The 16,476-nt window shown below is 44.7% G+C and overlaps 1 protein-coding gene and 1 long non-coding RNA gene across 2 annotated transcripts; both read right to left on the reverse strand.

The window, feature by feature from the left end:
- Positions 1 to 484: 484 nt before the first annotated feature.
- Positions 485 to 5,751, reverse strand: LOC110528397 (uncharacterized). The gene is made up of 2 exons (XR_002474246.3): positions 5,127 to 5,751; positions 485 to 4,821 (listed from the first exon to the last, which is right to left on the reverse strand). It is a non-coding gene; the product is annotated as an uncharacterized LOC110528397 (long non-coding RNA).
- A 731-nt stretch (positions 5,752 to 6,482) lies between these two features.
- On the reverse strand, positions 6,483 to 14,781 carry LOC110528398 (ataxin-7-like protein 2). The gene is made up of 10 exons (XM_036983989.2): positions 14,542 to 14,781; positions 13,290 to 13,358; positions 12,520 to 12,844; positions 11,816 to 12,312; positions 11,511 to 11,593; positions 8,607 to 8,821; positions 8,340 to 8,520; positions 8,089 to 8,210; positions 7,052 to 7,916; positions 6,483 to 6,901 (listed from the first exon to the last, which is right to left on the reverse strand). Exons 1-10 carry the CDS (start codon positions 14,669 to 14,671, stop codon positions 6,884 to 6,886), a joined length of 2,505 nt encoding a protein of 834 aa, XP_036839884.2. The 5' UTR covers positions 14,672 to 14,781; the 3' UTR covers positions 6,483 to 6,883.
- Positions 14,782 to 16,476: the final 1,695 nt, after the last annotated feature.

The raw sequence follows: 16,476 nt of genomic DNA on the forward strand, positions 1-16,476 counted from the left end.
TGATGGTGGTTAACCTGGAGGATCTACTGAACGGAACCGTCACCTTTATATGTGGAGGTGACCTCTGACCCCTAGTCTCTACTTCCTGGAGAAGGCGGAACTGTCCTAGCAATAGTGGCAGCTTGGAATGAATGAAACAAACTTGACACTGGCAATGCCACTGGTTTTGTATCCTGTAATAGCTGTAAATACTGAGATGGTGTGTACGCTTATACACTAAGTGACAAAGCGTAACCTTTGAACCCTCAGGATTGGTGTCTTTTTATTAATAATCACTGTTATTGCCCTGTGTAGAGCGGTGTATGAATCTTTCTGTATTTATTTCCTTTTGAACTGGCGTGTGAAGCCTTGCTGTATGAGTGTTGTACACGTTGGTTGATAAATCTGTGAAATCCAGCACCGTATGAGTTTTGTTTTAAAACACTACTTTCCAGAACCTTTAAATAATATTTACCAACAATATAATTATTCCTCAAACAAATAATGGGATTCAAGGTTTTTATTGAGACACAACACATCAGCAGGTTCACAGCAACCTTAGTTGTCTATTGCCGCGAGCTTACATTAATGGTTCACTAGACGGAATCATAGTCAGTCTGGTGTATATACACGCATGAGCCTCCTTAAACAAACCCAGATTACTGACCATTAATATATACTCGGCTTATTCAATGAACACACTTGAGGTCGATATTGCCGTCAAACACAGATCTATATATGATTAGATTTCCCCTACCTGATATTAATGCTAACAGGGGGATGAGAAAATATCTACTGCTGGATCAGTGGTTAGTGGTCACTTCTTCCTATGCTAATAAGCACACCGTTTGGGTTTGAAGGTCATAGCCCTGAGTAGAATAGCCTACCTACATTTTAGAGGTGCTCAGTTCAAACATTGAAGAAATCGTACTGTGAACTTGTTGCATTTGGAAAATAAATATATTCTACAAGTATACATACATTGGTTTGATTTGCCTGGTCCCCTCAACTCAAACCATATAATCACACTGAAAGACCACCTTAGAAACTACATTCAGCCACCACGCAACAAACCTTGTGTTAGTTAAAATGAGGTCATAAGCAGAATTTAAAACAGGGAGTTGCATTGGTTTTGCAGGCAAGTCGAGAAGAGATTTGGGTTTCACAACATGGGTACCAAATACCATTTTATTGGCCATACACCAAGTAACTTGCAAACTTTGACCTACATCAGGGGTATTCAACTCTTACCCTACGAGGTCTGGAGCCTGATGGTTTCTGTTCTACCTGATAATTAATTGCACCCACCTCATTTCTCATGTCTAAATCCGTCCCTAATTAGAGGGGAACCATTTTAAAATACTCAGTGGAACTGGCTTCGAGGTCCAGAGTTGAGTTTGCGGGACTTACATTATATAGAATAGCAGGGAATATACACACAGGGGTCTCGGTGGGCGCTGAATACAACATTAACAACCATCTCCTTTACTCCTGCAGGGAAGACTTGAGGAATAAAAAAACAGGCACCTCCTTAAACAAATATTTGATTATGGTCTCATAATATATTTTTCCCTTTTCGTGTGTAGTTTTACTTATTTACACTTTATCAAGTATAGAAATGGACCAACAACATTCTGGTATTTGGTCACTATTTCTTTAAATAGATAAAGGTAAATTGATCATTGTATTATGACCATTTGTTACATGTTTCTATCTACTGAACAAGACTGGCAGAAGTTTAGGCGTTGTGCTGGCACATCCAATGGGCCTTTGTTTGAAAGCCCTGGCGCACAAAGTTTAAAAATAGACCAAGACACATCCTCACTCAGAAAAAACAAATACCTTCAAGTGTCAATGAAACTGCCACAAGACACACCGTTCTCCCATTGACTCAGACAAGACAACCTGCATGGGTTAAACATAAGTGTGTTAAAATAAAAACAGATATGACACTTTTGAAACGTGTCATAGAGGCTAATGTTCAGTAACATAGTGTGACTGACAACACACACAGACAAATCATGAATAGAACATATAAAGCAGGGGTCGGCAACACGCGAGCCAAAACCGTCCCGTGAGTGATTTTAGTTTCAGGTACAACTATACTAATATCACCAGGAATTCAGCTAAAAATGTGTTTAATTTAGGAAATATTTTCCCATGTATTCTTACAAATGAAATAAAAAGATATGTGATTGTGTCTCAATGTAATCGAGGTATGAAATGATTGTTATTTTCAAATAAAATCTATTTTTGGACTTAGTGGTGGTCAATTTGCAGTGTTATGTGCAAATTTACATAATTATGTTCCGGCCCCCTGACAATTTGCTCTGACAAAAAACATTCCGCGGCTCAATCTAGTTGCCGACAAATGGGTTGGTAAAATACACATCCACATAGCTGCTCTGCTCACAACCACACATTCAGGTTGATACACAGTAAAGTAGGTACTGTATTCCCTTAAACCATCCAGATACAGTGGTGTCTCAGAGTTATTTTGCAAAGTAGCATCTAGAGAAACAGATGAAGCAAAGGAGACGACTTCAGTTACATCCGCTCTGTCCCAGTAGTGGTCCGCTTTCATAAGCCTCTCATGGCAGGTCCCATACAAGGTCATCAGGATACAATGGCCACACCCAGGTGTTTATAGGTGTGTCAGCGCAACAAACGTTGTCTCCAGTTAGTCGATTGTATATGTACTTGTTTAAGGCTGAGTGCCAGGTGATAATCTTTCAAGATACCTAGTATGTATATCTGTGTCCAGTGGTGGTGGTGCCTGGAGTGGTAGTATACTGTCATTTTACCAAACCTTTCCCTTACAATGGCCCGCACGGTGAAGGAAAGGCACCCTGTGTGAAAAATTGGTAGAGCATGGCACTTGCACAGCCAGGGTTGTGGGTTTGATTCCCGGGGCAAATCATACATAAAATGTATGCACACGACTGTAAATTGCTTTGGATAAAAGTGTCTGCTAAATGGCATATACTATATTATATGAGACATACTCAATGACTTAAAATGATAAATCTCATATTAGTCTTTCACACTGTGCCAGTAGGCTAATAGTAGGCCTACTACTGAAACAAACATGAGTCTGTCATTCACAGGTTTCATATGTATTTTTAAAGCTAAACATTCTGATCTGATCCATCAGCCATTGAGAGGCGTATAACTTCACTACACTACTTTTATACTCAATCTGGGGATTAAGGAGTATACGCAATGCCCACTGAAAAATACCTGGGTAAATGCCATATACAGGCTTATACCCTCCACTACACCATTGTCTGTGTCTATCTTTTAAGATACCAAATATGTACAACTAACTGCCAAAATAAAAGTGGAAACACTTGAGTAATGAGGGACACAAAGTATATTGAAAGCGGGTGCTTCCAAACAGGTGTGGTTTCGGAGTTAATTAAGTAATTAAAATCGCATCATGCTTGGGGTCATGTATAAAAATGCAGTGCGGGCCATTATTTTGGCGACCATGGCTATGCCCCCATAGAATGACAATTCCCCCATCCACAAGGCATGAGTGGTCACGGAATGGTTTGATGAGCATGACAACAATGCCAAATTAGGAGAGGATGTCTGGGAGGGCATCAGACATTTCCCTGAAGGATGTGTGATGCCTCTTCACTCATATCACTTCGGTCTTTCGGTGGACCCACTCTCCCCAAGTAGAGCCCCACCAGCCACTATACTTTCATTCACAAGGTATTATAAACTGACCACAGTATTTAAAGATGCACTATGCAGAAATCGCACTGCCATTTCCTGGTTACTAACATTCTAATAGTTATTATTTCAGTTTAAGTGACAAAACAAGCAAGTATAGTGTAGAGAATAACTGTACTATCTAAACCACTGTGAAATATATTTTACATAACCAAAAATATTGTATTTCCAGCTGTTTGAAGCTGGCGTACAAAACCAAAAGTAAGACAGAAAACCGAAACTTAAAAAACGGGAAGCATAGAAAGAGCACATAGAACAGATCTACTGCTCCTTAGATTTGCTTTCAAAGAAAATTATAGATCTTTAACTCATATTTCTTTGTGCATTTTGTCAGGTCGCCCAAACAGTTCGATATTTGCAGCTTTAAGTGGCAGTCTTTCGACAATGTATTTACAATGACATAATCCAGTCTTTTGGTACATTAGGAGATGAGTTAGAGTTTATAAGCCCTAAAAAAGGCACAAAGTACTAAGAAGTATTTGCTTTATGTCTTTGGTGTGTTCTCTGTTAAATGTTTGTTCAGCCTACATGTTCACACGTTCTATGTCACTGGAGATGCGGTGGGAACATGTGGGTCTGGACAGATGTGATGTCATTGATGTTTGTGTGCGTCTATGTTTTTTTTGTTGTTGTCTGTATATGTCTATATTGTTTGAAAAATGTAATGTAATCGAACAAAACAGTGAAGTTGTTGTGGCTCTTGGTGGTCCAACGCCCTATTAAGACACTTTATGTTGGTGTTATCTTCATTTTGGCAGTTACCTGTATGTCTATATTTTAAGATACCAAGTATGTATGTCTGTGTCTATTGGCTACTGTATCTACTGTACTCTACTGTATGTGCGAGTCCACATCCTAGGATGCATACTTGGTATCTTAAAAGATAGACAGACAGTGTTGGTATAATTCCTTTACAGCGGAGAGGCATGACATGGGTCATAGAGCTTCATCTGCCACAGTGACATTACCTTAACTAAAACTACACGTAGCTGGTATTTTGGTATAGTAGTACACTTCAGCCAGTGTTTGTGTGTGTCATGTTTATGCCATTAGGATCACTTACTGCACTAGACATACAAACAGGATGCCAGGAAAAGAGACCTGAAACACAGATGCATTGTTAAAATGTAGGTTACTACTGTAGTCATCAACCCTAGTCCTTGGGATCAATGCTTTGCTGGTTTTTTTCTCCAGCCCAGCACCAGAGCAGCACTCTGATAATTGATCAACTGATACTTGAGCAATACTAGATATGCGTTCGTGCCGGTGTGGAACAAAACCCACCAGTTCCCCAGGCCTGCAGGTTTTGTGCTGAAGAAAGGTTAGGATGTCATGTCAATAGAGCAACAAATTACTGTTGTATGACGCCGGTACAGTTAGTAGTGACAGACATTTAGGGTACTCACTTGTTCCAGACAGTAGTGAAATCAGCACAGTGAGACCAAAGGCAATAACATGGGCAGCGATCACGGCGACCCTCGGCATCTACACATGGAGCCAGAACTCGCTCATCCCCAGCCCCTCGCCGACCGGGCTGTACTCCACATCAGCCCGCATCTTCCCTCGGCTATCTGATAGCATTCAGACTGACTGTACAACGACGGTCTCTGTAGTTGCAGAAAAATTGTGAATAGTTCGGAGATTAATATGGTCAGTTGTTCTTCTTGAACCGTTGGCGCCAGTTTACCTGTGACCGCGCTGGGGACTGCAACAATGTCACAAACTGTTGACCAAAACATCACAAGAAAACGATGTCGCGAAACGAGACATGCAGTCTCTTCAATGGATTAGTCGACACTCGACAGTAAATCCCCTCCCGTTTAAGATATTATGAAAGGGCAGCGTTTTCCCGTTCCGCACCTCCATAGACTAAATCAAATTCCAATACGGCCGGTTTAATTCCGGGACATCCCGCAGACAACAAACCGCTTAAATCTAGCAGCCACTTTTAGTCCTGCGCAATTAAAATTATACTGTACAACTACTGGTTCAAATCGATCAGGTGGGTTCTTCAATCCACTTCCTGGGGATGACCAATTGGTGGATAAGACATTTTACAGGTTTGCACTAGATTGCACAGCCAAAGTCAAAATGGCTATATCGTAATAAATCATTCATGAAAACAAAAACGAACTTTTTGGACTAAATATAAAGTTAGTATGGTGGTTAAGGTTAAGTTTAGGTTCAACATCACATTTTAAGAAGATAAAATGTAGAAATGGGCTGGGCCAATGACTGTGGCAACTAGTGACGACCTTTCAGAGGCTTGGAGAAAGAAACATCGCGACCTCAGATCAGGGAGACATCCGGTACTTCAGCAGCACGAGCCGGTATCCTACCAGGAAGAGCGCGCATTGTCCTAATTGCACGCACTCGTTATAATACGTGACAGTTGATATGAACGAGGATGAGTCAAATGTGTGGCATCATATAAAAAAAACAACCTCTCAAAAGGGAGTGGCCCCAATTGCATTGACATGACGTGAAGGAATGCAGTCCATTGAGCGATAAAATGTTATCTGAGCGCTCCTTGACGCAAAGGTGTGTCGCCTACCCTAATGGTCTGTCAATACTAAATATACAGGCATCATACAACAGTAATTAGACAATACAGTGAGAATTTCTCAGACTGCCATGCTTATATAAAATAAAACGGTATTTGGGACACAGAAGTATCTGTCAAGGGTGCAATAAATAATATTTGGGTAACCCCCACTCCTCCCATACCAGCCTCATAATAAAGCAATGGCCACAACTTCAAGCAAGTGTAAAGGATATTTTTAATCAATTTTTATAAACCAACATATTTATTTAGCAGCATAACCAGAAGGTCTTGAGGTATTTCTAAATTCATACACAGAAATTCACATGTCCCCTTTGTCCTGCACACACTCACCAACAGCAGCAAACTCACACAGACTCAGGAACTGAACACATAACTCATACTTTATTGGTCATAAGCACTCTCGCTCACACACACACACACCTACCTGTACACTCATATAGGAGTCAAAAGACATACACACACAAACATTGGCTTGAATATCAAGTCACACACACACACACACACACATCTCTTGAGTCCTGTAGCCACAGTCTGAGGCATGATGTCTGACAGCACAGGCAGGGCTGACTCCCTCAGTAGCTTGTAAGGCAGGCACTCTTAATGGTGCAGTTTTGGCTGTTGAGAGAGCAGGAAGACAGTCAAATGGCTGCTTTATAGTCACAAAAACTAGGATAACATAACATAATTTGTACCATATGTAGATAACATATTCCTTATATAATCGTAAATTGCAACATATTACTTATAACAACTGCCTCAACCCACCTTCTGTGTGCCCATTTTCTTCTCCACCCCACCAGGCAGTGTTCCCCCCTTACTGTCCTTCCAGGGGTAGAAATTAGAGTGAGGGGAGGAGGGCAGGCGGTGCGGTTTGGAGGGGGGAGAGGGTTCACTGCTGCCCCCCTTGCGTTTCTTCCCCAGACCCCTGTGGTCGTACCCCATCGCCCCCCTCCCGTGCAGTCCTGAGTCCCCCCTGCGGAAGTGAGGATCGGGTGGGGAGGAAGTGTGTCCAGAGGGTGGGTGTGTCCGTTTAAACAACCAGGCAGATGCTGGTGAATGGGGCTCCGAGGGGGATGGCTGGGGGCGGGGTTTGCTGCTGGGGGAGAGGGTGCCATTGGTCTGGCTGTGAGGGGTGGGCGGGGTGGTCTTAGAGGAACTGGTTGGGGGCCGTCTCCGGTCCTGTAGGATGATAGAGTTCCTGTCTGGGCCAGAGTGCTCACCCTCCTGTGATGGGGCTTCACGTTTACGGAGTGCTGCTGCTGCCGCCTCCTCCTCTCTGAGTCTCAGTTGCTGCTTGCTGGGTCGCCCCACCGGGTTCTTGGGCCTTGCGGGACCTGGCGGTCGCCCTGGACCTGCCTGGCGGGCAGGAGGGGGCGCAGGGGCTACAATATGGCTGCCACTGCCACTGGAATTCTCTGATTGGTTAATGGCTGTGGAGTGGGAGGCGATTTGTAGGCGTGTCTCCCTCCCTGGTCCATGGGAGGAAGGCCTGAGGGATGGGGTGGTTCTGTGGCTTCCTGTCCTGACTTTAGAATGTAGAGAGGAAGAGAAGGATGAGGAGGGAGAGGAAGAGGAGATGCTCTTCACAGAGGGACTTTGGGACTGGAGGTCTGATGCTTGAGGTATTTTCCTGCAGAGAGAAAATATATCTGTATTAGATCCAGACAGAAAACTACAATTCAATACTTTGTCCAGAGAGGAAATAATCAGGAAAAGAGCACTATGTAGCCGTTATGCCAAACCGTTACACCAGTAGACCTCGTATACAGCTCCCACAGGACACACATTGAAAGAAATCTTACTTCCAGAGGTGTGCGCTGATGTGCTGCTCCACCATGGCATTGAGCGCCGACCGAAGGTGGTGGAGCCGCCGGTCAAAGGTGTACACACCATGACCCATCACATAACTGCCAAACGAACACCCCTAGGTAGAGGACAAGAGACAGATCACGGGGAATTAGGGGAGTGATAACACGGGCCCGTGTTGGCAACATTCTTGCGTTGTACAGCTGTCAAAATACTAGGAGTAGTTGTTGACATCCTGTAATCTTACCGCGGCTGGTTTAGGGTGCCAAGAGGACGAGGGGTATTCGATTGGTTCCTCAGGCCCCTCTCCCTCGCTCTCATCGCTGGAAATGCGCCCATGGGTGAGGGGTGATGGGGCTTGGGTGCTACCCTCCTCTTGACAAGGTTTTTCCTCCTCTGGAGCACTCTCCGAAGAAGCCCTGGACCGACTGAAGACAGACATTCATATTTGGACCACATCTACCACAAGACCTTTACTATGATTTGACCACAGTTGATAACATTAGTCCTCCACCTGAAGGCAGGGTTGTTGGTGAGGGGCCTCCTGCAGTGTGGGGGTGCTAGGGGGTCCCTCTGGGCCTCTGGGCTGGGGGACTGGCATGAGCCACTCCCCTCCTGGGTCTGAGCGCCCCGATCACGGATCCGGACACTCGTCTTCAGCTCGGTCACCAGCTGGTCAAAGTTTTTACTCCGACCAGGAACCTTCCTCCGCTGGTGAATAGAGTGAATCTAAGGAGAAGAGAAAGAAACAGACGAGGGAGACAAACTACACATGAATCCTTGTTTTGTTGATCAAATGTATTTCTTACACAAAGATTTGGTCAACTTCAAAAAAATTACATTCTGCCTGTGCTTCTAGTACGGTGAATAAATGGGTGATGCTGTCCAAACTCCCTTCTGTTTTTTAAATGAAAACTATAGCACCCAGCCCCTATGACAGCCAAGTCCTAGGAACTCCCGATGGTCTGAAATGAGTGATTGAAACCAATCTAGTTCACAAATGTTAGGATATTGGTAAATCTGTTCTCTCATCAACACATTCTGAGGCACAGATGGGTCTGAGACATGGTGGGATTCATTACCATTTAACTGTGCTGCTAGAGATGACCTGAATCACATAACATACGCCTGAGACAATCTGTTCAGAGCAGCACAAGGGTTGGGGATGAGGGGAAGACCTGGCTTTGGTACATCCAAGCAGACAGGAAACTAGAGCCTAAACCACCATGAGAGATTTGTAGAAAGCACTTAAAAAGATGCAACATTTCATCAACAATATGTAGGTATAACAGCTGATGGCAATAGACTGCTGTATCAAATAGTCTTGGTAAAGAGATGAAGAAAGATAGTGTGGCTGTCTGAACGAGAAGCGAGGCCGTCTGAACGAGGCCACCTGAACGAGGGAGGGAAGCCGTTTCCTCAGGTCCTTTCCATTTCCTTTACATGGGGTTCTCTGCTCCTGCCTACACGTGACCCCTCTTTGCACTGAGCGACACGGCCGGGTTCCTCTTTTAGACAAACCAGCAGCCTGCGCCACACACACACACACACACACACACACTTCCTGTGCTCCCAGCTCTAGACAGTGGCCATGTGAGTACTTTGACAAAAGCCTCATCTGAACTTGAAGTAATCACTGACCTAACATGGCGGGATGGGTGAAAGTAAGGTTTCTACTACTTTGCAGTCACCTTCCTATTCATGTCAGATCAGTGATTTTAATAACGAAAGGAGGAGGTTGTTTCTCTAGCACTAACTACACCAGGGCTCTAGGACTAGGGGTCATATTTAATTCCACAATGTCCTCAATGCCCTACACAAAATACCCCTTCCCTTATATGGGGTGGCAGGGTAGCCTAGTGGTTAGAGCGTTGGACTAGTAACCGGAAGGTTGCAAGTTCAAACCCCCGAGCTGTCGTTCTGCCCTTGAACAGGCAGTTAACCCACTGTTCCTAGGCCGTCATTGAAAATAAGAATTTGTTCTTAACTGACTTGCCTAGTTAAATTAAAATAAAATAAATGGCAGATTCTTCAAATATGAAGGCAACACCATAATCACGAAGCAACATGGTATTTAGATGCAACAAGATGCAACAAATTGCTGAAGTGTAGACAACAGGAGACAGGTGAGAGGAAGAGAAAATAACGTAAAATGGAGAGAAATTAGTCACCCTCATAATCCAAAAGGGGCACTCCACAATTAGGCCTACTAGTAACGTCATTTTTTGTTTAAAAGTGTCTGTATGAAATCCATGCCCGATGTTCCCTGACATCATAAATGGAAGTAATTACTATGTTATCTACGGGGTACTAGTTTTGAAGGAGACCATTATCGTTGGAGCTCCTCCTATTATCACAGGATAGTAATAATAACCTAGATCTCTTATCTGTGTCTGATAGTTCCCCTTTTCTAAATGTGCCAAATCATCACAGAAAAATAAAGAGCCAAGTTATTACTCTACAACGGTGTAAAGTACTCAAGTAAAAATACTTTAAAGTACTACTTAAGTTGTTTTTTGGGGTCTCTGTATTTTACTTTACATTTTTTAGATTTGATAACTTTAACCTTACTACAATCCTAAAGAAAAGGTGTACTTTCTCCTACATACATTTTCCCTGACACTCAAAAGTACAATTCACACACTTATCAAGAGAACATCCCTGGTCAGCTCTACTGCCACTGATCAGGCGGACTCACTAAACACAACCTGAAAGTAATTTCCACAGCCATACAGTGCACCTGCCATTTGATGAATGTAAAGAGACATCTAACAAAACACAAATAAGTGTAAGGGATGACATTGACATTCAGTCTACACTTATAACGTGAATTGATGCATCCAGTCCTCACGTGTCTCGGTCACGCGTCTCTGTCTTCGCAAAATGTTACTGTTATCGTTGAACCACCTCGCATTTTGGAGCCCATTCCACACGTTTTCCGGTACATTTGCAAATGTTCATGCGGTTGACATGTGGTAATGATAAATAGTGTAACAGTGGTAATTGTTATGACAGGCTCATGTTCAACCGGTATGGCACTATTTCTTCTACTCGTCTCAGACTTACTTTCACCCCCAGTGTTGCGACTTTGTCACCATATTTAATGTGTTTTCAGACCCCTCTAGCGACTTTTATTGGTAAGAGGCTTGTGACAAATTCCACTACTTTTCAGGCTGCCTTTGGGGAGTTGACACTGAAGATTTCTATGGTTTTGATAGCATTTAGAGACTTTTCCCACTAAATTCTGCCGCAAACGAGAGTGTCACAGTCATGGTGCACAAGGTGTGTATGTGTGTGGGGGGGGGCTGCAGGAAAGAGGGCAAAATTGGTGCTGTGACGTCATCGCTAGGACAAGAAGAGGAGACTGGGATAGGGGAGGAAAATGAGAGCTTACATGAGAGGGTGAGTGTGAACTTACATTGCAGGTCAGGAGACGAGTGCAGACTTTCTTCCTCTCGGAGTCCAGTACTCCGCAGTGCTTGTCAAGATCACACTCTCTCCCTGGAGATGACAGGAACAGAAGAGTGTCTAATAGCAATCAAACGGCTGTGAATCAATAGTCTACACTAGCTTCCTTTCTTTGTGTCCTTTCCTCTTTGATCACTAGTCTGGTAAGATGTCACTATTTTAAAATGAATCTATTCAAGAGATTCTTGACCCAACAAACAGGTTCAGAGGGGGAGGCTTGTTTCTCTTTAAAAAAAAGAAAAAAAGAAGACTCACTGGAGGCCACTTTGTTGTAAGGTCTTGGTCCACGGAGATGGCCAGGGAGGGTAGGGACCGTTATGGCCTCCTTCCTCTGAGTGTGTGTCCTCTCACTGGTGGAGGGCCGGCCGGCTGGGGTGGTGGAGGGCCGGGCAGTGGAGGGCCGGTCGGGCGGGGGGGTGGTGGAAGGCCAGCCGGGCGGGGGGGTGGTGGAAGGCCGGCCGGGCGGGGGGGTGGTGGAGGGCCGGCCGGGCGAAGTGGTGGTGGAGGGCCGGCTGGACGGGGTGGTGGAGGGCCGGCCGGGCGGGGTGGTGGAGGGCCGGCCGGGCGGGGTGGTGGAGGGCCGGCTGGGCGGGGTGGTGGAGGGCCGGCCGGGCGGGGTGCCTCCATGGGGCCAGGGTGGGTCTCTGAGTGAGGGAGGTGGGGAGCTCAGGGGAGGCTCCAGGGGTGGAGGCTGCTTGAACACAGCTGATTCAGAATGGCCGCTGTGGGGGCTCTTATCCAGGTGGGAGTGGCTGAAGGGACAAGAGAGAATGAGAACATGGTCAGATGTTTAAAACACAGAAATTAATAATCAGAATACATTTAAAAAATATATCTCAGATGGTTATGGATACAATAAGATGGTTTCACCATGGAAAATAGAGAAAGCTCACCCCCATTATCCAATCCCCCCTCGTACTCAACGCCCACCCTTGATCCATCTAGCCCTTCCCTCTTACCGTACTCCTTCCTTGGGGGGCTTGGTGTGTCTGAACTGTGGGGGTGTGGATGGGGATGGGGGGGCTGCTCTTGGTGCCCCAGTCCCTTGCCTCCTCCCTTCCCAGGATGAGGTTGCGTGGGCAGAGGATGGGGAGTGGCTATGGCGGGGGCGCTGCTGGGGTGCTGGAGGGGTGGAGCGGAGGGGGGCGTACAGTTTGCTCAGAGGGCCGTGTCTCCTCTCACAATGCTTCTCAAAGGCCTGGGGCTTGACCACCTGGCCACAGTGGCTACACACCACCAAGTAGAAGTCATCTTGGCCCGGGTAGTGGCCGAAGATGGACATGTCTGGTGGGTGGGGAGCGAGAGGAGGAACAGGTGGTGAGAAATCACAAAGAAAGTATGTATAGACACACACACACACATCACCATGTCTCCCTCTCCGTGAAACACAGGAACAAAAGCAGGCAGACAAACACACACGAGGCAGCGTCTGTTAGACATCTGCTGCTGCAGACTGCCAGGCTGGTTACCAGAGGGCACCTGGGTACAGAGAACAGTGCCCCCCAACCCCAAATTCATCTCTTAAGACAAGACACCCACGAGCACGAAAGGAAGAGGAATCAAATCTGGAAAGACACACACATTGTTTGGGACACACAAACACACACTTTGTGCTGCAGAGGCATGTTTGGCTGTGGCTAGCTAAGATGCCCGGATTAGTAATGTTAGAGGCAAATCTAAACCTAAGTATGAAGGATGTAATCTTACAAGCGTCCCAAAAAATACTTACCTTCCTTCCTAAGAGACATTGCCTCGGCTGTTTTCTTCCCATTCTTGCTGCAGTCATCTCCATCGGAGCCTGAAAACAGAGACTGTGACTTGAGGTGTACATACAGGATACACATGCAAGGCTAGTGTAGTAACCTTTGGGTGCCTCAATAGTCAAGAGGTGGTTCCTCCATTACATCTTCCTTTGATCCACAATGATCTGAAAAGGCAGATCAAGTGAAAACAACATGGAAAACAAACACCTTTGCCAGTTCAGTTCTTCAACATCAGTGGATAAGGGAAGAGGAGATGAGGGAAAGACACTTAAGAGTCATCCCCTTGTCTGTGTTGACTAGACAGGAAGTCAGGAGCAGAACCTGGACCTCTGGTCTCACAACTGGCACATAGATCAGAGATAAGCAGCAGGTACAGGTTCCATACAGGATGTATATATATATATATAGGAATTCACTTTCAGTGTGGATGTACATTTTGAAGAAAACTGGTTAAGTGACTTCATTTTGTATGGCGAATTTGGGACCTCTTGCTTGAATTAGGCTACGAACATGATATTTGACCTAATACACGTGTGCACTGATGAAATTATGTTCATTCACACACACACACACACTTGGAGCTTTGAAGACACGGATCTCGCCTGGCAACTAAAAAAATGAATTGTGCCTCGAATACACAGTATTTCCAAAAACTGTTGTTTTATTAGGTTCACATCACCATTCCATCAATCGATAACTCAAAATACGCCCTGAAATAAAAAGCTAGATTACCTAAATGTTACATGGTGGAAACAGCATCAGACTCCTCCTTCGTCACCGGTGTCTATCATACTGCTATAAGTATTAGCTTAGCTTCATTGCTAATACGGCTAGCTAGCTTTCCATGGCAAGAAGTTGCTCGCCCAACCATCGCTACAACTAATACAAGACGCATTCCGCTGTAAGGCCATAGTTTTATTTAGGTGTGTGCCGTTGTAATGAGAGAATATTGTCAAATGGTTGCCATGGTCTATCTGTGTACATAAAACGACATAACGAGGATCAAATAGAAACGATTATCACTTATTTTATGAGAAGACGGCGTATGCGCTAGGACCTGGGAGAGAGCAACATGTTAGCCTCCCAGCGCTAGGACCCAGCCGGGTCTTTGTTTGGGTAACATGGTTAAGGCTGCCGCCCGTTTCCTCGAAAATAACCCTCAACAGAATGACCATCGGTTTGATATCTAACAATACCAATGTCAAAGTGCTCCCTTACCTTCCGACGCAGTCACACTGGCTCTCTCGGCCCAGGCGCTCCAGCTTTCGCCCACGAAATCATCGAGACTAGGCACCCGCCGTTCCAGAGCAGCCATTACTTTTACTGCGCGTTCACGCACCGCCATCATCACTGCGCGGCAAGTGACTTACGTCATAATCCGCGTTCACGACAGGGATGGGAAGTACCTGCGTGCGCATTCATGAAATGCCCGCATGTACCTATCGAGAGGAGCTCACTTGACTCTCTTCAGTGTTTATGAATGTTATGGACGAGATGGGAAGGCCTTGCTATTTCAAGCTCTGTTGTGCTTCAGTAGTAAACTTGAAACTGAAATATACAAAGGTAGGGTGGCCAGCCCAAATTGGGTCCCCTGGGGTGCATGCACAACTCCAGTCCTTGAGGGCCACAGTCTGCTGGTTTTGGTCTGTCATGCACAGTTCAATGCCATAAAATTACCAGGCATTGCTTCTAGTTTCTCAGCTAACCACGTTTTTAGCAATCTGGTGCCTGACCGTACAGTCAACCTGGCGTGCAACCATTGGTTGAGGTATGCAACGTCTATACTGAACAGAGCCGTTATTTTAAAAGCATGGGAATCGGTTGATAACGTTCTTTCACGTTCCAGACTTTTTTTCCAGTACAATAATAAAAACAAAGCGCCTATGCAAAGCCCTCCCTGTCACTCAAACGTATTCCCGTGTCTGCCTCCCAGCTGAAAATCTTTGCCAGTGTGTGCAGGCTACCTGCCCCCCCCCCCCCCCCTTATTTTGCTGGTCAACCTACCTCATACGCTTGCATAACTTTTTGTTTAGTTTAGATATAGATACAAAAGGGGTTATGGTTGGGACTGAGCATGAAATTGTGCCTTCTAGTCATATGAAGGAAACAGTACCCTTGTGCCCCCAGAAAAGCATTGTTACAATTACTTTGCAGCCATAGTTATATGAAATACAATAGTACCATCTTGTGGCTACAACATTAACTGTAGTCTTAATTAACTGGTAACATTACAGTCCGAGCAGAGTGAACAAACATCTGTACAGCAGGTGTTGCAGCTCTCATCCTTTATTGCATTGTCTATACATCCTCAGTATTGACATGTTTCTTTTGTACAAACAAATAAAAGGCCTGCAAGCCTGGTTTATATCCTAAATAGCTAGATTATTTGTGCCATTTTTATTTGAATATAAATAATCTAAGAGATCAGTGTCCTTTCATGACTGACTCAAGCCTTCCCTTTGTAAATCACTACAGCGGCCACGGCTGTACAACCAGCTGTGTGGATGGCAATGTCTGCATATCCCTCAAATCCCAACACTCGTAAGGAACAAGATGTCAAAATGACATTACTTACAAAATAATTAGTGCAAAGCAATTTTTTTTAAAATAAATAAATACTAAATCAATAAGTTCCATTCACTTCCCATAGGAGTGTGACAGACGTACAGTGTCTTGCGAAAGTATTCGGCCCCCTTGAACTTTGCGACCTTTTGCCACATTTCAGGCTTCAAACATAAATATATAAAACTGTATTTTTTTGTGTAGAATCAACAACAAGTGGGACACAATCATGAAGTGGAACGACATTTATTGGATATTTCAAACTTTTTTAACAAATCAAAAACTGAAAAATTGGGCGTGCAAAATTATTCAGCCCCCTTAAGTTAATACTTTGTAGCGCCACCTTTTGCTGCGATTACAGCTGTAAGTCGCTTGGGGTATGTCTCTATCAGTTTTGCACATCGAGAGACTGACATTTTTTCCCATTCCTCCTTGCAAAACAGCTCGAGCTCAGTGAGGTTGGATGGAGAGCATTTGTGAACAGCAGTTTTCAGTTCTTTCCACAGATTCTCGATTGGATTCAGGTCTGGACTTTGACTTGGCCATTCTAACACCTGGATATGTTTATTTTTGAACCATTCCATTGTAGAT

The sequence above is a fragment of the Oncorhynchus mykiss genome, chromosome 7, assembly GCF_057628025.1.
Source record: "Oncorhynchus mykiss isolate SJ-2025 chromosome 7, ASM5762802v1, whole genome shotgun sequence".
Lineage (NCBI taxonomy): Eukaryota > Metazoa > Chordata > Actinopteri > Salmoniformes > Salmonidae > Oncorhynchus > Oncorhynchus mykiss.

Bases quoted from the DNA above. Each gene is read 5' to 3' on its own strand.
- LOC110528398 (XM_036983989.2), bottom strand. From the start codon at position 14,671: ATGATGGCGGTGCGTGAACGCGCAGTAAAAGTAATGGCTGCTCTGGAA. The intron at 12,313-12,519 runs GTAAGAGGGAAG...TTGTCCCTTCAG, and splicing joins CCCCCCAAGGAAGGAGTACG to CCACTCCCACCTGGATAAGA. The intron at 8,211-8,339 runs GTAAGATTACAG...TCCTCTACCTAG, and splicing joins GGCACCCTAAACCAGCCGCG to GGGTGTTCGTTTGGCAGTTA.